The sequence below is a fragment of the Vulpes vulpes genome, chromosome 1 (genome assembly GCF_048418805.1).
Source record: "Vulpes vulpes isolate BD-2025 chromosome 1, VulVul3, whole genome shotgun sequence".
NCBI classification, from domain to species: domain Eukaryota; kingdom Metazoa; phylum Chordata; class Mammalia; order Carnivora; family Canidae; genus Vulpes; species Vulpes vulpes.
In genome coordinates this window covers 131659131-131682981 of record NC_132780.1, presented here as the reverse complement: position 1 = coordinate 131682981, position 23851 = coordinate 131659131, and the positions used below count along the sequence as shown (strand labels likewise).

At 46.9% G+C, this 23851-nt stretch overlaps 1 protein-coding gene and 1 pseudogene across 19 annotated transcripts in view; one reads left to right on the top strand and one right to left on the bottom strand.

Moving 5' to 3' along the window:
• Positions 1–548: 548 nt before the first annotated feature.
• The window catches only part of KIFC1 (kinesin family member C1), a 60885-nt gene continuing 37582 nt past the window's right edge, over positions 549–23851 (bottom strand). Inside the window, exons 1-11 of one of the 19 annotated variants that reach the window (XM_072729750.1) lie at positions 13230–13500; positions 8046–8186; positions 7807–7906; positions 7044–7097; positions 6875–6925; positions 6269–6666; positions 4996–5775; positions 4180–4470; positions 4022–4095; positions 3802–3877; positions 549–752 (exon numbers count right to left, since the gene is read on the bottom strand). In XM_072729750.1, the coding sequence (XP_072585851.1) occupies positions 708–752; positions 3802–3877; positions 4022–4095; positions 4180–4470; positions 4996–5775; positions 6269–6666; positions 6875–6925; positions 7044–7097; positions 7807–7906; positions 8046–8072 (1896 nt within the window). In that variant the 5' untranslated portion in view covers positions 8073–8186; positions 13230–13500 and the 3' untranslated portion in view covers positions 549–707. Of the gene's footprint in view, positions 753–1935; positions 3878–4021; positions 4096–4179; positions 4471–4995; positions 5776–6268; positions 6667–6874; positions 6926–7043; positions 7098–7806; positions 7907–8045; positions 8187–13033; positions 13501–23851 lie in introns of those variants that run through there. The other 18 variants (XM_072729746.1, XM_072729760.1, XM_072729753.1 and 15 more) reach the window with 18 other exon arrangements.
• LOC112914201 (diphthine methyl ester synthase pseudogene) lies at positions 21753–22578 on the top strand (annotated as a pseudogene).

Genomic DNA, 23851 nt, shown 5'->3' with positions numbered 1-23851 from the left:
CACCGCCGCCGCGCTTCTGCGCATGCGTGACCCCTCCCGCGCGCGGCACCTGGGTGGACCGAGCCCCTCCTGTACCGGGCGGTGGCCGTTGGCGGTTGGCGCGAGCGAGTCAGCGGGCGTGCAGCCCACCCAGCGCTTGTAGGGCGGGTACACGGACCGGGAGAGCTAGTAGCGAGGCGGTAACGCCGCCGAGAGCCAGCCAATGGGCAGCGGGCGGGCCGGCCCCGGCTCTTCGAATGGGAAGGCAAGGAAAGAGCGGGAGGGAGAGCCAGCAGCTTGTAGGAGGGCTCGCTGGCCCGGCCTCTGGACTCGGGCTCCCACTTTCCCGCACCCACCGGACGAGCTCTCCGCGTGGAGCTGGGTGGCCTGCGGCAAACCAGTGACGGCGGTCGGCCAGTGGGCACATCTCCTAGAGGCGGACAACCAGGGTAACCATCTAGACTCCAGGAAATAGCCAGGTAGAGAGAAAAGCTGAAACCCTTGCTCCGCAAAACACAAATACTCGGCAGAGTAGACGATCCACAGTTCCCATTTTTACAGATACGGGCCATTGTTAACAAAACCTTTATTTAAAGAAAAAAAAAAAAAAAAAAACCTGTTCTTTATTTGATAGACCCAGGTCACACAGCGCCCCTCCCCCCAACAAAGCATCCTTCAGCGCCACCCCCACCACCCCCTTCCCAAACACAGAGGATCTGGATCTGTCTTCATTTCCTGTTAGCCTGGGCCGTACCAATAACACACTGGTTCACCTGCGGGCAGAGGTTTTAGACAGAATAAAAATGTTTTCTGAGTAACCAAAATAACAGTTTTCTCCAAGATCACCTCCCACCCCCAATATTGGGGCTGCCCTCAGAAAATACTGAAACAAAGGCTCTGAAGGCAGATTCAGCCTGGTCTCAGTTAAGGTTAGGTCTATGCCCACTAACCACATAGGAAGTGTGGAGGAAGTGAAGAGACCTGAGAAGGGATAGAAGCCACTGGAGGAAGTGAAGAGACCTGAGAAGGGATAGAAGCCACACACAGGAGCAGAGATAGATGGAGCCTCCATTTCCAGCAATACCATGGCCCGGACACCCCAAGCCTTCCTACCATTTACTGGTTAATAAGTTAGATAGAACAACACTCATTTAAGAACAAAGGCTCCTTGGAAAATAAATGATCCCAAGTCTACGCAGGATAGGTACAAGATGAGTCTAGAATAAAGACTACTGGGTCCTGTCTAAAGGACACAGGAGCCAACTTAAAGGAGCTCCCATTGGCCAATGATGGGGCAATCTGAACATCAGAAGGAATAATGACTATAAAGGATATATATCAAATCCATAAGCATCTGCAAAATGACACCTCCCAAACCAAAACTCACTTGGTCACCTTTGGGAGTTGCCAAGACATCAATTTCTAATACTGAAAATTGATAAAGAATCCTACAGGCATTACTGGGTGGCTCAGCGGTTTAGCGCCTGCCTTTGGCCCAGGATGTGATCTTGGAGACCTGGGATCAAGCCTCCCTGCATGAGGCCTGCTTCTCCCTCTGCTTGTCTCTGTCTCTCATGAATAAATAAAATCTTAAAAAAAAAAAAAAAAAAAAAAAAAAAAGAATCCTACATTTACCCTGCCTTTGCTGCTATATAGACTAGATTTCAGAGTAACCAAATAAATGGCAAGGGAAAAATTCTTTGTAGAAGAGACAAGACTAATAAATGTAAAGTTACTGAGAAAATTAAACTCCTTGATGAAATAACAAATCTAGGTATGATCATTGTTCCAAAAATCACTAAGTGAAATCATTAGGTCAACAGGGAGTTTTCAAATGGTCACAAGCTGGTAACACCCAAATCTGATGATTTTTAATTCATTTAAGAGTAAAGCAATTCTAAAAAAAAAAAAAAAAAAAAAAAAAAGAAGAAGTAAAGCAATTAGATATCAGGTGACTTCTGATGCAATGAAGTGTATTGTACCGTCTCAAGTTTTCTTGTCAAGAAATAAGCCTGATTCAAATCAAATTCAAATCCAAGCCCTTGGGATCCCTGGGTGGCGCAGCGGTTTGGCGCCTGCCTTTGGCCCAGGGCGCGATCCTGGACACCCGGGATCGAATCCCACGTCGGGCTCCTGGTGCATGGAGCCTGCTTCTCCCTCTGCTTCTCCCTCTGCCTGTGTCTCTGCCTCTCTCTCTGTGACTATCATAAATAAATAAAAATTAAAAAAAAAAAATCCAAGCCCTTAAGTGTACTACTAGATAACAAAAAGTATGGAAGGAGGAGGAAGCAACTGGCCAAAATCCAGAATGTGGTATTTTCTATAAGACAAATGACCCTATTTCTTCAACAACAACAACAAAAAGACATAAAAGGAGGTGAGATTATTACGGATTAAAAGAAATTTAAAAAAATAAAAAAATTAAAATGAAATGGGTAGCCCTTGCTTTGATCCCAATTGGGACAAACCTAATATATTAAAGACATTTCTGATACAATCAGGTAAAATGTAATAACATAGTAATTTAAGGATACTAAAGAGTTTATGGTGTTGGCTGTTAATGACGTTGCTATAACTTTAATTAAACTTGCAAGATAGCAAGGGAAATCCTGATCAAAGCAGAAAATCAGGGCAGGGTACCTAGGGAATGGACCACTTCTATGGCAGCAACCAATGCTCATTGGGGAGAAGACCTGAATACAGCAGAAGGGCACACCTGCCCAGAGATCCTAAATAAAGCCAGAACCCATCTATCCCCTTGGAAAGGAGCAGCCAGAGAAAAAAATCACCCTCCAGAGACAGACAGTAAAGAAACTTTACTGAAAGGAGCATAAGTCTCCTAGAGAATTCATGGCATGGCCTTCTATTTAATGTTTAAGGGGGTCTTGGAATCTGGATTCACTCTACTTGGAATGGTCTGAAAAACTTTTTTTTGAGAGAGAATGTGTGCACATGAGGGGCAGAGGGTAGAAGGGGAGGAAGAGAGAGAATCTTAAGCGGGCTCCATGCGACATGGGGCTTGACCTCATGACCCCAAGATCATGACCTGAACCATAATCAAGAGTCGGGCGCTTAACCAACTGAGCCACCCAGGTGCCCGTATCCAAGTCTCTTATGATCCAGCAATCCCGTTTCCAGGAATCTCCCTAGATAGCTATAACTGAACAAATACAAAATGACATCTATGTATAAGGTTAGTCAACGTGGCCTTGTTTGTAATAGAGAAAAGAGTGGAAACAACCCAAGTGTCCAGTAGAGGGAACTGGTGGATAAACTTTGGTGCAGCCACACAGCAGAGTCCTAGGCAGACATCAAAATAATGGGGTAATCTCTGTGTGCTGGTGGGAGAGTAATCCCAGGAATGTCTGTTTAGCAAAACAAAGTACAGAACAACATATATATTTGAAAAAAGAGATGTCTTCTATATAAGAGGGAAGGGAATAAGATGCATGTTGCTTCTATTTGCAAGAAGAAACACTGAAAGGATAAGTAAAATGATAAATGACAAAAATGACTGCCTCTACCAGGACAGGTAGGGAGAATGGGGTACACACGGGAGGTGGTAAAACTTCCATGTTGTGCATAGCTTTTATACAGTTTTGACCTCTTAACTACCTATTTTTAAAAAATAAAAACCCCAAAAGCCAATAGCTAAAAATGGATTCAGAGAGGTAGTGTCCCAGATGCCCGACAAATGTGAATCCTTTCCAGATGAATGTGCCCTTGGCCTAAAGGACTGAATGGATCCCTAAAGGGTCAGAATGGAGAAGCCTACAAGCATCCAGGAGTCCTGACAGGGCCTGGGCCTGGTGGTAACTGCACCTTGGAGGCAAAGCGTAGGGAGTTGAGGGACTCAGAGACGTTCTCTTCTAGGGGAGAAATGTTCACGAACATGAGCCTGTGGAGAGAGAAGTGGGAGCCAAACCCCAGCATCAGTGGCTGGGTGGAGCCTGCACCAGGTTCCCACTATTTCCCCTTTCCCACCCCTGATTCCAGCCTCACAGTCTCCAGCCAACCCCTTCTGTCTGTCCCTTTCACTCACATCTTAGCGCTGCCACCCAGAGAGTTCTGCAGCAGGTAGGTGAGTTTGCTGTTCCGGTAAGGAATATGGGACTCCTAGAGGGTTGAAGGAGATAGGTGATTAGGATAGGAGCACCCCAACCTACCCCAGGTCCCACCGGCCCTCATCCCCATTCCTACCTTGTTGCTCAAGGCCATGATGACCAGCCCCAGGGTGGACAAGCTGCTGTTAATGGCTTGTGTTTCCCGAAGGCGATCCCGCTCCCCGGGGCCAAGGGCTAAGCTGGGGTCTAGCCGCTCACTACCAGCCAGGTCCACAAGGTTGAGGGAGGCCCCACACTGCAGGCCTCGTCCAGTGTGCTCTCCAGAGATCTGCAGCTGGAACACGCTGTGACTACGTGATGATCGCTCATTCTGGGACGTGCGGGCCACTGCCCGGTTCTGGTGGGCCAGATGGAGCAGGGCCTCCACCTGGGGTGGGGGTAGCAAAGGGCAAAAGCAGGCTGGGAATCAGCAGACAGCTATGTCGGTAGCAAGGAACCAGAGCACCCTAAGCTTTCTTTCTAGCCAGTGAAGAGGCAAAATGACTAAGTAAAATGCACGGTGTGTCTGAGAGTACCAAGGAGGAGAATAAAGCAGAGTAACGAGTGTGTGAAGGTAGGGTGAGGGTTGCAATCTTAGACAAGATGGCCAGGGACAGCTTCAGTGCCTGGAGCGAGCAGAGCGGCTAGAGCTGTAGTAGGAATGAGGCCTGAGATGCAGTGGGTGGGGGCCAGGAAGCCTTCGGCCACATGCACCACTCTACCCCCTCATTCCCAAAGGCAGACAAATCTATCCTGTGGCCCATAGGCCAAAACTGATGTGACCACCCACCCATGCAACCTGCCCTTCCTCCATCCTCCCACTCTCTCCTGTTCCTTTTCCATCCACCTGCACCTTGTGCCCCCTCCATCCGCTCTTCCCCGTTCTCCAGCCCCAGAGGCCCTTAGTCCTTACCTCCTTCTCACAGGAGACAGGAACGTATCGGGCATTGGTGACAGTAAGCTCCTCACTCCCAGGCCCTGCCCGGCGGATCTCACACTCCCCGCCCTGGCCCTTCCGGGGCCCAGTGGCCAGCAGGTCTCGGACAGTCTCATTATAGATCTCCACGTAGCTTGCCACAAAGCTGTAGGTCCAGCCCTGGCCGCCCAGCTCCTGGGCCACGGAGAAGAGGTGCCGCAGGGCCCGAGGGATCAGGCCCTCCACCTGGGGGTCTCTCCCAGGCCCACCCTCCATTGTGAAGGTCTTGCCACTGCCTGTCTGGCCATAGGCAAAGATGCATACTGGGTAGCCGTCCAGGGCTGACTGGACAAGCATGGCAATCTCCTCAAACACTTCATCCTGCCTGCTCCCTGGGGGGAATACCCGGTCAAAAGAGAAGTCATGGCGGGTGGCGGGGGCTGGCGCCCCACTCAGGGTCCCACGGCGCTCATCACACCGGGAAACACTGAGGCGTGTGGGCGGATCAGCGGGCCCGCCAGGGCCAGAGGGAAACAGGAGGAAGCTAGGGGGTGGGGTGGGCTCCCCTGGAAGGACAGGGCGGACCCGGCAGAATACGCGGATGTTGCCTTTGAGTTCCTGTAGCTGGTTGTGTAGTCGCCGGCGCTCCATCTCTAGCCCATGGAGACGTTCTCCTTGCTCTACCAGGAGGGCCGCCTGGCCTGTGGCCTCCTGGCGCAGAGATGCCACCTCTGCCTGGCTGCCTGACAGAGCTGCTTCTGATGCCTGCAGCCGCCTCTGTCCGGAACAGAATGGACAGAGAGAGTGAAACACTGAGGAGTAAGGACAAGTCACGATGATGTGGGGCGGTGGGGGTAGGGTGGTCCCTGTCCCCAGGGACTGAGTCTGCCAGGGAAAGAGGTAAGAAAATAAGAACCAGGGTCCCAGATTAGGGAGTGCTATGGAAAGAGCCAAAAGGGGCACAAGGACAATGATATCTAAGCTGACACCCAAAAGTATAGGAATACGCCAACAAAAAGACAAGGAACATTCCACAAAGAGGGAAGTGCATATGCAAACTGCCCCAAACAGATGATTAAATCATTTGATAAATGACAAGTAATTCCATCTAGTAGGGAGAAGTGGGGCAGAAAGCAAGATACAGGAGTGAGCAGGGGTGGAGAAGGACAGAGGAATACTGCTGGAGAGGTGGTCAGGGACTCCCAGCCCCCAGAGACTTCAGGGTAACCCAGAAAGGTGGGTTGGCGTTTGCTGAGACGATGGCCCTTACCTCCTGCTCCTCCAGCCGGGCAGCCAGTCCCCTCCGCTCCTCCTGCAATCCTAACTGTTCTTTCTGGAGCTCTCGCAACAAGCCCTCCTGTGTGCACTGCTGCTCTTCCAATTCCAGGACACGGGCCCTGAGGCTCCCCAACTCCTGCTGGCCCTGCTCAGCTTGGGCCTGCACCCTGGCCAACTCCCCTTCCAGTGTCCTACACTCTGCCCCCCGGGCCTTGGCCTGTTGTTGGGCCTCCCTGAGTTGGTCCTGCAGCTGTTGGTTCTCCTGGGCCAGTGTCTGAGTCCTCTCACGGCAGCATTTCAGCTCTGCATTTAGGTCACACAACTGACCCTTTAAGTCCCAGGCCGGACGCTTGGTGGGTTTCCTCCCTCCCACCATCGGAGGGGCAGCTGCTGAGATGGACATAGAAAGGGCAAAGGTCAGGGAGGTCGTGGCTTTCCCTCTCTGCCCCCCTCCTAGCCTTTAAGACCTCCACACCTGATGCTACATCTCTTTCCCCTCCAGACAGGGAGGGAACCAAACAGATTTTTCGGGGAGTCCTCACCACCTCTTCTCTTCCCGCTCCTAGCCTCTCACCCAATGGTTATGTCAGTCACCTACCTCCAGGCTTCTGGGCAGGAACAGCAGGGCCCGATTTCTGATTCTTCAGCACTAGAGAATTGGAGAGTGAACATAAGGAATCACAGCACCGGTATCCTTCTACCTCCATCACCCTCCCTTTCCACATACTCCGAATCTCTTCCCAGCCCCCACTCTGAAGCACTATTACCCATGGCAATCGCTGTGGAACATCGGGGTCCTGTCTTCTTGGGAACTTTTGGAGCTGTTGGGAGATGGGAGCAGAAAAAAGTAGAACAATCAGTCTCAGGATGGCATGAGCTCTGGCTGGGCCAGGGGCAGAGGGATTGCTTTTTCTGAGGGTGAGAAATAAGATAACTTCCCTCGTCCCTGAAATCTGGCCAGCTTCTAAAGATATCCCTCCCATGACCAGAAATTACTCAAGACACCAAGGAGTAAGTTGGACCAAGATAAGTAAAAAGAGCAGGGAGCAGAACTGGGTTAAGTATGCTACCACTTATATAATAAAATGTTGGAGAAAATGTCCATATTTGCTTGAACATTCATAAATTGGCCCTGGAAGGGACAAGGCAGTTGTCTCTGGGGAGGGGAACTGGGCGGCTGGCAGACAGGGGTCGGAGGGAGACTTTCTACTATATAATGCATTTTGTGCCTTTGGAATTTGGGGGTGGTGGGCAGAGGGAGAGGGGGAGAGAGAACCCCAAGCCACACTGGGTGTGTAGCCTGACACAGGGTTCCATCTCATGAGATGGGAGACTTGACTTGAGGCAAAATCAAGAGTCGGATGCTTAACCCACTGAGCCACCCAGCACGCCCCTTGTGCCTTTGGAATTCTGAAACAAGTGAAACCTATTACTTATCCAAAATTAGCTAAAATTGAAGGAAAAGAAATAAGTGAGTTGAAGAGCGCTGGACTTTCATGCCCTTGGTTTCTGCCCATTCATAGAGCCCACCTGTGATCTGGTTTTGTGTCTGTGTTCTTGCAGTGATGGCTGGTGCTCTGGATTGGGATGTGGCAATTTTAGTCACTGTATCCAGTCCTCGTGTCCTTTTCTGGAGGTAGACAAGAATGAGTCCATTTAGTCTCCCTCACTGGCTTAGACACTCTCTCTCTCTCTCTCTCTCTCTCACACACACACACACACACACACACACACACACGTGCATGCAAAGCTTTCCAAACCCAGCTTACCTTCTCAGGCTCTAAGGCATCCTCCATCTGGTCAGGCCCCCTCTTAAACCTAGTTCCAGGGAGAGGCAGCCGAGAAGGAGCCTTGATCAGGGGTTTCTTCAGCTCTATGTTCCCCCTCACTTCCAACAAGGGGGACCTCTGCTGGGAAAAGAGAGACCCTTCAGACAACCCTTGGAGCCCAAAAGTCCTAAGAACTCCCCTTCCTGTTCTTCTAGCCTAATTATCAACCACCATCAAGCACTGACTGAGTACCTCTCGTGTACAAACGGGGGCCCACGGATTATGTACCAGCCAAAAGGCACAGACAGAAGTGCAACATGATGCAAAAGAGGGAGAAATCTCTACGGGAAGAGCTGGACAGACGCTGGACCTCAGCTAACTCTCAGGGTAGTACCTACACAGGCAGAGAGAAATGGACACTCTTTTCAGAAGGCAAAACTTCAAACATGCACATGATATATGGCTGGGAAATCAACAGGCTCTTTCAGCTAGAATGGAGGATCACAGTTAAGGGAGAGACTGGAAGATGGGTAAGGCTGAAGACTAGATGGGAGGAACAGGTAACATTTTATTTTTATTTTTATTTATTTATTTATTTTGAGAGGCTCCACACCCAGCAAGAGCCCCATGTGGGGCTCGATCTCATGACCCTGAGATCAATCATGACCTGAGCCGAAACCAAGCGCCTGATGCTCAACTGAGCCACCCGGGCACCTCAAGCGGGTAACATTTTAGAAATTGTTTTAAATGCTTCATCTGTATCAACTTAATCCTTACAGGAGCCCACTGAGAAGGTGCTATTATTAGCCTTATTTCGCAGATGAGGAAGGAAGGCATCTAGAGGTAAAATGGCTTATCTAAGTTTATCAGTGAGTAAAAGGTAGATCCACGGTTAAAATCTAGACAGTCTGGTTCTGGAGGCCGTGCGTGTCTTTAACCACTAGATTAGATTGACCCATAGGATTTTGATGCCAGGCAAAGGAGTTTAGGCTTTAGCCTCATTTATGTGGAGAACCAGATATAGTTTCTGGTCAGGCATGTGAAAAGTATACAAAAGAGCCTACTTATAAAAAATAATGGGTTAGGTCAGCCTGGGTGGCTCAGCAGTTTAGCGCCGCCTTTGGCCCAGGGCGTGATCCTGGAGACCCGGGATTGAGTCCCACGTCAGACTCCCTGCATGGAGCCTGCTTCTTCCTCTGTCTCTCCCTCTGCTTGTGTCTCTGCCTCTGCCTCTCTCTCTCTGTGTCTCTCATGAATAAATAAATAAAATCTTAAAAAAAAAAAAAAAAAGAGTTACAAGTAGGCCGACTTGCAAGAAGAGAACTAAGAAGCAGCATGACACATGTACCACCAAAGTACAGGTATTGGGCGGGGGCAGTGGGAGAGATCCTCTCCTAAGCACTGCAATTTGGTGCTTAGAGATTATGATTATGTCCACTCCATGGCTACTCTCGACTAGGGTGACCAACTATTCTAGTTTGCCCAGGACTAAAGGGTTTCTCAGGACAGAGAACTTTTCCATGCTAAAACCAGGTCCTTGTTATGCAAACCCTGCTCCTATCTGACCATCAGGAGAGTAATATGTATACAGATCAACGTTTAATCTTCACTATAGTTAACTTTTAATTCCAAGGCTAGTCTCTCTGCCCTTTGGCTCACTTTATTCACTCAATACTCTTAGTGCTCATTATGCCAGAAAATGATCTGGGTTTGGGAATAATAGATGTGATCCCTGCCCTCAAAATACTCAGGGAAAATGGAGAAGAGAAGCAGTTTTAAAGAGATTATTAAAACTTTACTGAATGGTATCATAAAATAAGTATACCCCAAGGAGGGAATGAGCATGTAGTTCACATGCAGAGAGTGTCAGAGAACACCTCTAAAAAGTCTTTTTAGGCAAAACCTGGATGATGAGAAAGACTTAGCCAGGGGACTTGGGCCAAGGAGGAGCCTCCCAGGCAAAAAGCAAGGACGGGTGCATGCAAGGATGCCAAGTTGTTCTGTTCAGCTGACACATGGAGTGTGCATGGCAGGCAGTATGCCATGATAAGGAGTCTAGCATTTACTGAAGGCAAGAGGGACCCTGATGGTGGTTTTTAGTTAGGAGAGTAGTAAGACTAGATTTGTACCAAAAAAGCAGTGTGAAGCAATGTGAAGAAGTAGATGATGAGGGATATGACAGGCAGAGAAAATGCATCATTCCTTTCTTCCTTCATCCAATAAGGATTTGTTGTACTAAGATTTGTTGCAAGACTGCTCTGGACCAGACATTGTTCTAGAAGCTGAGGTGAGTGTAATGAACAAAATCCCTGCCCTCCTAGACAGGCTCCCTGTAGGGAGCCTGATGTGGGACTTGATCCCCGAGCTGAAGGCAGATGCTCAACCACTGAGCCACCCATGTGCCCCTCAAAGGTTTGTTTATTAAGGACAACTCCAAAGAGTGCAGTATTAATTCTCTTCCCATCTGTGATATAGAGCCAGACACAATGACTCCCAACTATCCACAATGAAAAGCATAAGAGAAATGCTTCCCTTCCATGTGTACATCAGACTCCAGTCCTTCATCTATCTATTGGGAAAGAATCCTACCAATCCTTCCATTTCTCCTCTACACCATCAACTTTTCACTCTACTGGATCATTCCTATCTGTATTTTAACACATGCTATTATTTCTTCCAACCTGAAAAGAGTTTCTTGACTCTGCTTTCCCTGTCAGCTTTTTGTTACTCTCTGCAGCAAAACCCTTAAGTGTTCGCTAGAATATTCACCATGTCCAGATTCTCTCCTAAACTCATCCCAATCAGGCCTTCACTCTCACTGTGTCACCAAAACTACTCTCCTAAGGTCACAAGTACATTGTGTGTTGCTATGTCAACTCTGCATCTTCCTGCTTCTTGACCTATCACAGCATTTGATAGAGCTGCTCACTCCCACTTCCTTAATACACTTTCTTCATTGAGCTTCCAGGAGACCATCCTCTCTTGGTTTCCCCATCTCTCACGGCAGGTCCTCCTCATCTTTCCAAACTTTAATGATGGTCTTTCTATTCTCTATCCACATTCCACTGCACTCTCATCCATACGCTGACAACTCCAAGATGTATACCTCTAGCCCAGACCTTGTTCCTGAACTTCTGTGCAAGTACCTTCTCAATGTCTCCACTTGGAAGTCCAATAAACATGTCAAACCTACATCCAAACGGACTTTCTAATGTCCAAATCCCTTTCGAACTTGGTCCTCATACAGCTTTCTCCATCCCAGTTGATATATCTTTCAGTTGTTCAAGCCAAAAAATCCCAAGTCTTCTCATTCTCTTACATACCACATCTAATGTCAGCAAAGGATGACAGAACTGACCACATGTTACTACTTCCACTGCTACAACCCTGATCCATGTCAGCATCACCTCTCAGGTTATCATTCTCCACTGGTTATCAACTGGGGGTGATTTGACTCCCTAGGGGGCATCTGGCGACAGTTTGTCATTGATTAGGTGGGAGTTGCTACTGACATCTAGTGGGCAGAGGCCAGGAATGCTGCTACCATCAGACCATGTACAGGACAGCCCCTACAGTAAAAATGTCAATAGTATGGAAGTTGAGAAAAACTGCTGTATTCCTAGCAGTCCTCCTTGTTTCTTTCCTTACCCTTGATGTTTACTCTCAGTGTGGCAGCTAGAGTGATCCTCTTAAAATGTAAGACAGATCTTACCTGCTTAAAACCACCCAAAAGTCAAGGGCCTCACAACAAAGCCCCAACAAGAAGCAATGGGGTCGACAATCCCACTCTCCATGCTCTGACTTCCCCTCCCACAATTTGCCCCCTTGCTCACTCCATTTTAGCTTTTGCTACACAATTCTTGAAGGACTTTGCTCTAGCAGATTCCCTCTGCCTGGAACGCTCTTCCCTCAGTAGCCACTAGCCTTTGTCCATCATCTTGTTCAAAGTACTTATTCAACTTTCATCTTCATAATGGAGCTTACTAAGACCACCGTATTTAATACTGTATCCTGCAAGTTGGCCTCCCCTCGTCTTCCTTAATCTGCTCAAGTTTTTCCTTCTGTTCATAGCATTCATCACTTTGAAATAGAGTTATGTAACTTATATTTCCTGGCTCCCCACAGAATGGCAGCTTCTCATAGAGTGGCATCTGTAGGGATGACAGGGATTTGTCTTGTTTGTTGCTGCATCCCAAGTATCTACCACTGTGCTTGGTACACAGTAGGTGCTCAGTAAATATGAGAAGGCTTCTACTGTTTTTCACGGTCACATCATACTCATCTGCTCTTTAGCTGTCGGGATACAAACAATATCTCTTCAGGCTGAAACCTGCTTTGGGTAAATCTGAATGTGAAATACTAGCAAACAGAGGATCCAGGCAGGAGCATTTCTCTGGCACCAAAAGTCAATACACTCTGGCTGTCACACATCTCTCTCGACTGGAGAGGGGAGGCTGCTGATGGTTGTGAAGTGCAGTAGGGCCACCGATAAGAGAAGAAACTAAGTCCCAGGGGCAGAGATCTCTGTAAAACCTGACGAAGGAGAGAGAATGAGGAATCCTTCAGTTCAGATTACCGCATTCCCTCTATCCCCTTCCTGCCCTCCAAAGCGACAGCAACCGGAGAGAACAGGAAAGATCATCAGCGGGGATTTGGCCTCAGGCACCACTTCCCCGAGGGAGGCGGAATCTCAGAACTCTTCTCAATCACACACTGCAATCGCTGGGCAGGAATGGAGAGGTGGGTACAGAGTCAGATAAGCCCGAGAATTCGAAATCGAAAAATCCTGGAGACATCAATCAGAGCGGGGAGGGCTGGCAGACGTGCACCCCGACGCCCCGGGGCTGCTCCCAGCCCTCTCCCTCCCGCCTGTCCCCTGCGCGAGGACGCACGGGCCTCTGCTCTCCACGCAGGCAGGACTGAGGCCGGCCGGGAGCCGGGGGCTCGCCAGCGTCGCGGGCAGGAGACCCCTCGCGGCCCCTACTCACCTGCGGCTCCATGGCCAGCACCGGGCCACACGCGCCAGGGGCGCCCCTGGAAGAGGACAGGGCGCCGGGGCTTCCGGGACCCGCGCGCGTTCTCTCGCCGGCTTGCGACACAAGCCACGCGCGTGCGGGGCTCCGGGGCTACCGACCCGACGCCACACCCGCCACTTTTGAATTCCAACCGTCGCCACCTTCTCACCTCCCTCCGCACGCAAGGGCCAATCGTCGCCGTCGCCACGGCCGAGACCAATCGCAGCGGCCCCTGCCTCTCGAGGCCACACCCCGCCAGGCCGGCACCGTCCCTTCCTGCTTCGCCGGCGCCCGGGAGGCAGGCGGATAGTCACACTTCCGGCTGCCCTTCCTCCGCTCCCGCCCGCCCCGCCCCTGGCCGGAGTCGGGCTGCACTTCCGCTCGGCTCCCGGCTGCAGCGCGTTACGTCAGAGCATTCCCGGACAGCGCCGCGCGAACTCTTCTGGGGTGGGGGCGGGAACGCTGGGAGAAAGGAATCACGCGAGAGCACACGGGACTCGCTTAGGGGGAGGGGCGCGACGGGGCAGCCCTCCGCCCGCAGCGAGTGCGGCGGGGAGCGCGCTTGTTACCCCCGGCTGGGTCCGTGCGATTAGGGTTCGTGACTCGGCGCCTCGCCGCGGAGGCGAGGTCCCTAAAGCTCCCGGAAGTGGGAGCAGGAGCCCGCCGGTGGCGTGTCTCGGTACCTGGGCGCCGGTACTGGTGCTGGGGAGCTGCCTTAGGGCTCCGGAGCCTCCATCCCACGGACGGCAGACTGCTTACATTTAGGAAGTTTTTATGCTTCTCAGGCTGTCTGCACGTGCATTATCTCTTAATAATCGCTAAATTCATTGAGCTCTTACTACGGTCGAGTGTTTTGCATCTCTTCTCTGCAAGCTGGACAAAGGTAGGCTTAGAAAGGTTAGGTATCCAAGCCAAGGTCACACTCATGTTCAGGAGTGGATCTAGATTCCAGCAGCTTCAAAATCCAAGCTATTATGTTACCCCACACAACCTCTAACAATCTTAGTGTCAAAGACATCAAACCCTTCACCTGCGAGGAATTTGCAGAGTGATTGTACTGCATTTATTCGTCGGAGTTTCCAACCAACCTGGAGGTGGGACAGGGATTTTATTGATGAGACTGAAAAGAAGGGGAGTTCTGTCTTGGTGCATTTTTGGAGATTGACAGAACTGGAATCAAGGCACCCATCTTCTATTCCAGTGGGAAGTTTTTTATTATTACGTTTTAAGATTTAATTTATTCATGAGAGACAGAGGCAGAGACATAGGCAGAAGAAGCAGGCTCCATGCAGGGAGCTCTGTGTGGGACTCCATCTATCCAGGGTCCCTGGGATCACGCCCTGAGCTGAAGGCAGATGCTCAACCGCAGCCAGGCGTCCTTATTCCAGTGCTTTGACTTAAATTCAAACCTGCTTGTGGAGGGAGCAGACTGGGGAGACAGAGTGTCTGAAAACTGGGTGGTCATCCCCCAACGGTTGATAGCCTAGGAAACCTACAAAAAGCAGGAGCTTGAAAAGAAGAGAGAGGAGTGTGTGTGTGGGGGGGGGGGGGGGGATGGTGATAAGACCAACACTTAATGGATGGGTAAAGAGGGAGAACTGAGGGAATCCCTGGGTGGCTCAGCGGGTTAGCGCCAGCCTTTGGCCTGGGCATGATCCTGGAGTCCCAGGATCGAGTCCCGATTCCGGCTCCTGGCATGGAGCCTGCTTCTCCCTCCTCCTGTGTCTCTGCCTCTCTCTCTCTCTCTCTCTCTCTGTGTGTGTGTCTATCATAAATAAATAAATAAATAAATAAATAAATAAATAAATAAATAAATAAATAAATAAATAAATCTTAAAAAAAAAAAAAGAGGGAGAACAGAGAAGAAACATACGGCGAAAGACTTTACTCAAAGTTAAAAACAAACGTTAGACTAGAAGTATGGACCCATTAAAGGGGCAACAGTTTATCCATGTCAATTGGCATGTAAAAACTCAAAATATTTAACATCTGTTGCTGTTAAAGAATGCGCCATAACCTGATAAAGGACATCCTCAAAAATCCTGCAGCACACGTCACAATAGTAAGCATTTCTCTTAAGATGAGAAACAAGGGGCAGCCCGCGTGGCTCAGCTGTTTAGCGCCGCCTTCAGCGCAGGGCCCGATCCTGGAGACTCAGGATCGAGTCCCGCGTGGGGCTCCCTGCATGGAGCCTGCTTCTCTCTCTCTCTCTCCCTCCCTCTCTCTCTCGAATAAATAAATAAAGTCTTAAAAAAAAAAAAAAAAGTTGAGAAACAAGCCAAGGATGCTTGCTCTTAATAACCCGAGTCAATACAATAGTGGAAGGTTAGCCAGTCCAATAAACAACAGCAACAAATATATAAGGATTGAGGAAAAAAACTAAAGAACGTCAGTATTCATGGATGAAATTACTGTGTGTGTAGCAACCCCAAAAGAAAATTAAGATAGAATTGGTAAGTTTAGCAAGGTTGCTGGATATAAAACAATATAGCAAAAATCAATATACAATATCTATTGCAATTCTAGCAGCAGCAACCATCAGAAGGTATAACTTTTAATAATATTTCCCACTTAAGGGGTGCCTGGATGACTCAGTCAGTTGTGTCCAACTCTTGATTTCAGCTCAGGTCATCATCTCAGGGTGGTGAGGTTGAGCCCTGCATTGAGCTCTGTGCCCAGCGGGGAGTCTGCTCAAGATTCTCTCTCTCTCTCTCCCTCTCCCTTTGCACCAACCACCCCTGCCTTCCCCAGGTCCACACCTTCTCTCTCTCAAATACATTTTTAAAAATATTTCCCATTTGGTTACATGAACATATACATATATAAAGCCAAGGTATATACTTGATTTGTGCACTTTGTTAAATGTGCACAAACATTTTAATAATATACCATTTGCGGGATCCCTGGGTGGTGCAGCAGTTTGGCACCTGCCTTTGGCTCAGGGCGCGATCCTGGAGACCCGGGATCGAGTCCCATGTCCGGCTCCCAGTGCATGGAGCCTGCTTCTCCCTCTGCCTATGTCTCTGCCTCTCTCTCTCTCTCTCTCTCTATCATAAATAAATAAAAATTTAAAAAAAAATAATATACCATTTGCAATAGCAACAAAGATATAAAGTACTTAATAAATTGAACAGGAATGCCGGCCTTTGTGGATAAAATGATAAAGTTTTACTGAAAGATATTAAAGAAAATCTAAATTAATGGAAAGATAAACTGTGTGCTTGCAGAGAAAGACTTAATATTGTAAAGATTTCACTTCTCCCCACGACCTTAGTATTGAGCCACGGGGGATAATAAGAGTTCTCCAAGCCTAGTCTTAGTAGAGTCTCACCCATCTGCTCATCTCAGGAGCAGGCTGAGTGGGATCACCCTTGGTGGTCCTTGACTCTTCCCCAGAGATTTCCTCCTGCAAACTGGGGAGGATTTCTTACCTTGGAAATCACATTCCTGAAACCTTCATCTTTTCCTCCTCTGCTTCTCTTTCTGGCTTATCTGGCAGTTTCCTTTTCTCTTCCCCAGCCCTTTGTAGACCTCTCCACAGATGGCAAGGTGTGCAGTAAAATTACCTTGATTGTCTGAAAGATGTCACCCTCCATCCCCCCACCCTACCCCAGCAAATTCTTGTGTTCACTCTCCTGGAAAGTGTGTTACTTAGGCCCTGACCCTTACAGGTATTTGGCCTCTGTTACCTTCTCCCACAAAATCGGTTGTCATTGCCTTGATCCTCAGACCCCTTGGTCTTAAGAGTGGGGTGATGGGGCAGCCTCAGTGGCTCAGCGGTTTAGCGTCACCTTCAGCCCAGGGTGTGATCCTGGGGTCCCAGGATTGAGTCCCACTTTGGGCTCCCTGCATGGAGCCTGCTTCTCCCTCTGCCTGTGTCTCTGCCTCTGTGTGTGTGTGTGTTTCATGAATAAATAAATAAAATCTTTAAAAAAGAAAAGACTAGGGTGATGATTGAACAATTCTGTGACTATGCTAAAATCCACTGATTTGTACACTTTAAAGGATGAATTTTATTTCTAAAACTATTATGAAAAAAATAAAACTATTATGAAAAATGTTAATAGGTCATTCAGTTTTCAAGTACAATTCATTCAACATTTCTGAAGTGCCCACTTATGCCATGCACTGTGCTAGGCTTTGATGAAGAAGGCAAACATAATCTCTTTCCTCTCAGAGCTTCCAGTTTTGGAGTGAGGGGCAGACAGTAATACCACAAGGATAGTCTGGTCCTATCCTTCACAGGACCCTGGTGTTTTTCTAATCTTATGCCATACCTGGGGCTTCCCTTTTCTCCATGAATGGGAGAAACTCTGAACTTCTATCCTCACCCTCTCTCCCCACTTGCCTATGAGATTGGGTATCAGCATTTGAAGCTCAGGACTACACATTTTTAATACTTTTTACATTTTTGGATAAAGGTTTAAATAAAGTGATGTGGAGTTTTGCAAAAAAAAAAAAAAAAAACAATACCGTATGGTGAAAGGAACACAAGTGCTATTAGATCACCTTTCTCAGAAGTGAGGAGCTGAAGAAAGATTTCCAGAGGAAGCTCTCATCTCAGCTGTGAGTGATGAGATAAGTAAGCATTCAGAAAAAGCAGCTTCCATCTTGGCAGGAGTAGAGATGTGGTTACAGGCCAGAAGCTGAGGTTCCAAAGGATGGATCTACTTCTGTGGGTCTGAGAGGACCCAGCCAGAGGTGATTGATTTCCCCCAAAGTTTCTCCCTTTATCCCAGGATGTTATTTGGTAACACAACCAAGGCATATAGTTACTGGTCCTGTGAGGAGAAGACCCACTCATTTCCACAGGAAGTCAGGAGAGGAGTAGGTCTTATGGTTTATTCTGGAAAGGAAGGCGTCCAGTTTTTCCTAGAGTATTACAGCACTGAGGTGACTCCTGGGTCCTTGTCTACAGGCTCTAGGGGAAAGAGTGCAGAGAAGCTCTTTCAAATAAATAAAAATTAAAAAAAAAAATTTAACTAGGCTCTATACCCAACATAGGGCTTGAACTCACAACCCTGAGATCAAGAGTTGCATGCTCCATAGACTGAGCCAGCCAGGTACCCCTCCACCAGTGGATAGTTATTAAATAGAAGATGACAAAACTATATTATGTGATGTAAATTTAATTTGCATATATTTCTAACAGGACGTATACCTCAGATAGTACACGTATTGGGGCCGTGCATCTTCTACGTGTGCTATTGCCTGTGATTCAACCCTGAACCCAAACTGACACAGCCCCGCCCTCAGGGAACTTAGAGTCAATTGGAGAAACAGACCTTAAATGCCATTCCGTTTAAACACTCCACAGTAGCAGGTGTGGCATAGAAATAAATTATAAATTTTAAAAGATTGTAATTCAACCTTGGTTCAAATCAGTTACAAATGAGAGTGATGTCTAATGGGAAGTGTTGCAAGAAAAGAACTTTGTTGACATGAGGTCTTTCAGTGCGGCTTAGGTACAGGCACATACAGGTAGAGCTATAGCTATAGACAATAAATATCAAGCTAGACTCCAGGTTGCAATGGACCAACATCTGGCCAAGGGAAGAAGGTTTTACAAAATTAGTTTTGGGCATGCTCTGTCTGCATGCCCAAAGCTACCATTTCATTTTATTTTTTATTTGTTTTTTTTTTTTTCATTTCATTTTAAAAAGTGGGAAAATGTGGAATTTAAGAAACAAAACAGGATCATTGGGAAAAGGAGGGAAAAATAAAATAAGATGAAATCAGAGAGGGAGGCAAACTGTAAGAGACTCTTAACTATAAGAAACAAAGAGGAGGTTGCTGTAAGGGAAATGGGTGGGGGATGGGGTAATGGGTGATGGTCGTTAAGGAGGCTATGTGAGGTAATGAGCACTGGGTGTTAAATGCAACTGATGAATCACTGAACACTATTTCTTTTTATTTATTTATTTATGGCAGACACTGAGAGAAAGGCAGAGGCACAGGCAGAGGGAAAAGCAGGCTCCGTGCAGAGAACACAACGTGGGACTCGATCCCGGGGCTCCAGGATCACACCCCGGGCAGAAGGCGGCGCTAAACCCCTGGTCTCCGGCTGCCCTGAACACTATTTCTGAAACTAATGATACACTATATGTTAAGAAATTGAATTTAAATAAAGTAAAATTTTAAAAAATAATAAATAAATAAAAGGGGGATAAAATCAGGTAGCCTCTCTGATAGGGTACTTCTAACTCCAGAAATTATAACCTAAAATTTAAGGTTTTGTTTTCTTTTATTGTAGAAAATTGAATTTGTCATAGTGAAGTATGTGTGTTCACTTCAAGTTAAAACTATATTTGTTATATGAAGTTACATTTGCCCATTGACCTTATATTGATAACACCAAGTTTGAGACCTTGCTGATTTTGTTATAATTAACCATATCTACATATTATCTTGCCAAGTTAGATTCTAAATCTAGCTTCCTTCCTTGTGAGTTATTCAAGTAAAAAAAAAAAAGTATAGCATATTTGCTTTCAAAAACACATCACTGCATCTGGATTCTCCACAAAGGAAAGCATTTAGGGTGTTAGGTAAATGAAGAAGTTCACCCCCTTGCATATACACTACATTCAAAATTGTGTTTTTTTTTAAATTTTTTTTTAATTTTTATTTATTATTTATGTATTATAGTCACAGAGAGAGAGAGAGAGGCAGAGACACAGGCAGAGGGAGAAGCAGGCTCCATGCACCAGGAACCCGATGTGGGATTCGATCCCGAGTCTCCAGGATCGCGCCCTGGGCCAAAGGCAGGCGCCAAACCGCTGCGCCACCCAGGGATCCCTTTTTTTTTTTTTTTAAACACAGATTACAGCTGCAAGCCCAGAGTCTGATTCATTATGTCTGGGTTGAGGTTAGAGTGTCTGTATTTCTTTTTTTTTTTTAAGATTTTTCTTAATTTTTATTTATTTATGATAGTCACACAGAGAGAGAGGCAGAGACACAGGGAGAGGGAGAAGCAGGCTCCATGCACCGGGAGCCCGACATGGGATTCGATCCCGGGTCTCCAGGATCATGCCCTGGGCCAAAGGCAGGAGCTAAACTGCTGTGCCACCCAGGGATCCCCAAAATTGTGTTTAAGAAAAAGAGCATGCCTAAGAAAAAGAGTAGGGAAAAATAATAAAAATGCAAAACTTTTCACTATGTTTTCAAATGTCATGTAACATGGTTATGATACCTAGGTATGAAAAGTTATTTTAAAAAGGTTTCCCTGATGGGCGCCTGGGTGGTTCAGTCCATCTGCCTTCTGCTCAGGTCATGATCCCGTGGTCCTGAGATGGAGTCCTGCATCCAAGCATCTGAGGTCCCTGTTGGAAGGACCAACAGTGGGAAGCCTATTTCTCCCTCCCCCTCTGCCTGCTGCTCCCCCTGTTTGTGCTCTCTCTCTGTCAAATAAATAATTAAATCTTAAAAAAAAAAACAAGTTTTCCCGGATGGAGGATTAAATCCCTGCCCCCTCCCCTCCATGATATCCATTGAGATGTTTTTGAGGACAGAAAGATTGGACGGGGAACATTGCAAAACTCCTGTTTGCATTTTTCTACCCAAAGACCAATAGAGATTTTTAGTCCATGTGGTAATTATTCCCCCAATAACTTTCCAGTTCTCAGAGTGATAAGAGAGCACCCAGCATTAACTACAAACAGACGGTGGATTCTCTTTTGCCATCTCATTCTTCCCCCTGTTCTCACGGGCTATCCAAACTCAGCTAACAGCACAGATGTGGAATTGGAGGGGCAGCGGGATGGGGGATGAATTCTCATATGACACTGGGCTGGAGGGCACTTTCAGAGGCCAGGCACCATCTAGATTCCAATTCAAATTGCTACAAGAATGCTCTTTTCTACCATATGTCCGGATCACAAAATTCCACAACTACAAACCATATTGAATAGACATCCTAGAGAGTTTCTCATAATGGAAGATTTCATATCCAGACTTGGAAATATTTGGTCACATAAGTAGGGTAGAGGTTGGGTTAGAAGAAAGAAATGGGGCTTTCTATATTTTACTGTCATTTCTTTGATGAGAAATGCAAGGTGTTAAATAAAAAGGGGGTGAATGCTCACGATCCCGGCCTGTAGAGCAGACCTCCCTCTTCAGTCTCCAATTGCCAAGGAGGCATCACTAAACACCACCACACCCTCTCTCCTCACATATAAGGCTTCACAGGAGACAGACACTTCCTGGAGTGAGGTCCACTATCGCTCTGCAAAGCAGTGTCAAAGATTCAGGGAAGATACTTTGAAGGGTGTATACACCTTTCAAAGTAGGTCTAAGGAGCCATTTTCCTTTCTTTGATCAGTGCTCCTCAGAAAAAATTAGTCATAAAAGAAGAAAAAGTGTTACTACACTTAAAAATGTCTTGCTCCATATTTTTAAAGATTTTATTAATTGAGAGAGAGAGGGAAAGAGAGAGCATGAGCAGGGAGGGGGACAAGGGGCAGAAAGAGAGTAACAGGCAGATTCCCCACTGAGCAGGGAGCCTGATGTGGGGCTCAGTCCCAGGACCCCGAGATCATGACCTGAGATGAAGGCAGACTCCGAATTAGTCTCCCAGGTGCCCCTGTCTTGCTTCATGTTTATGCAGGATGCAAATTCAGTGTAAGAAGCACTCCAATCCTTAACTGCTTCTTCAGAAAGGGAGCAGTTGGTGGTCTCTGTCCCCCTGGACTTTGAAATGCGTTACCTGGTTAGCTTGGGCCTGGGTGATGCCAAGAACATCAACATTCAAGGGCCTGGAAGCTGTAAAATGCTGCACTCAAGTGTATCTGGAAGCCTATACCTTAGTCTTGACAGTAGGGAAGAAAACCCTGGAAGAGCATGGAAGAAAATTGGTTCTTGCTGATAGAGAAGAAGTGGAACAAGAAGCAGATAATATTTTGAAGGATGTTGATATCAATGATGTTGCTTTCCTCATGGTTGATAATCCACTTGGGGATACAATACACAGTGATCTTATTCTGGGAGGAACAAAACTGGGAATCTCTTATCGAGTTATTCAAAATGCTTCCATAATAAATGCTGTAGGCTGCTGTGGTTTACAGTTGTATAAATGTGGAGAGACAATTTATATTGTTTTTTGGACAGACACTTGGAGACCAGAAAGCTTCTTTGACAAAGTGAGGAAGAATAGACTGAACAGCACACATACTCTCTCCTTACTAGACATCGAAGTAAAGGAGCAGTCACTGGAAAATCTCATCAAAAGAAGGAAGACCTATGAACCTTCTTGGTATATGAATGAAATCCAAGCAGCACAGCAACTTCTGGAGAATTGATACTCAACAAGGAGACACTGTGTTGGCTTAGCCAGGGTTGGAGATAAAAACCAGAAAATTGCAGTTAACTCTTGCAGCAAACATGTACTATGGATTTGAGAGGACCGTCACACTCCTTAATTATCACAAGAGACAATGTGCATGTGCTGGAGATGAAGATGCTAAGTCAGTCAGTTTTCCATACTTGAAAATACCTCAAAATCCCCAACCATTGATGGACTCTGAACATAGACATGTTCTATTGTTAGGTGATTAATTTCAGCCATATATGCCTCTACACATGTTTGTAAAACCAACTCAACAGTTCTTTTGGTTTATCTAATAAGTATAAAACAAGTGACCAAGAAGAAAGCTGTTGACTCAGCAATTAAAACAAGCACAAGAAGCCAGGTCAGTTGTAGCACGGAGTCAGGGGCTATGTGCATGTGTCATACTGTGCTGGATGCTGGGCTCACGGCAGAGATAGGACAGACTCGTCCCTGCCTTTTTGGAAGTTCTCACCCAGTGAGGAGTACAGATAGATGAGCAGATAGAGAGGCAATGACAAAAACAAGAGATCATGGATGTGACATCCTCAGCACAGTATGTACAATCATATGCATTCTCTTCCTTTTGGATGCCAGAGTCTTGAGAGCAGTAAGTGCAATGCAAAAATGGATTCACTTTGAGATTTGTATTTAGCTTTTTGAAGTTTTCCAAGTCCAGTTAGTGAGCCCTTTGCTAATTAAAAACAGATTTCCTGGGCAGCCCAGGTGGCTCAGTGGTTTAGCGCTGCCTTCAGCCCAGGGCCTGATTCTGGAGACCTGGGGTCGAGTCCCACGTCCGGCTCCCTGCATGGATCCTGCTTCTCCCTCTGGCTCTCTCTCTGTCTCTGTCTCTCATGAATAAATAAATAAAATCTTTTAAAAAATAAAATAAATAAAAACAGGTTTCCATCCTTCAAGGAAAAATTTATATCTGATCTTATATTTTCTTTTCTTTTTTTAAGAGTTTATTTTTAAGTAATCTCTACATCCAACCTTTGGCTTGAACTCACAACCCAACATCATGCAGTGCTGACTCTACCACCAGGTGCCCATTATATTTTCTTTATAAAGGAGGCCTTTTACAGGGGTGCCTGGCTGGCTCAGTTAGTGGAGCAGGTGACTCCTGATCTTGGAGTTATGAGTTCAAACCCCATGCTGCGTATAGAAATTACTTAAAAATAAAGTCTTTGAAAAAAGAAGGCAGCCTTACATGTGTATTTCTGTCATCATGGCTTAAATGGTTCAGTGCGCTGCCCATGTCCACGTGGCCAGACTTCTCCTGGGCAAATCCAGCTACAAAGCTGTTTTAAATTCCTCAAAAATGGACGATGTTCTCTCACATCCAGGCCTTCACATTTTTTAAAGCCTAAAATGATGTTTTCCCCCTTTCTTTCTTTTTCAAAATAAGGAGCTCTCCATCTGACCACCACGGTGCTGCCACTGTGGACACAAGCTGTTGCAGCCCATCAAGC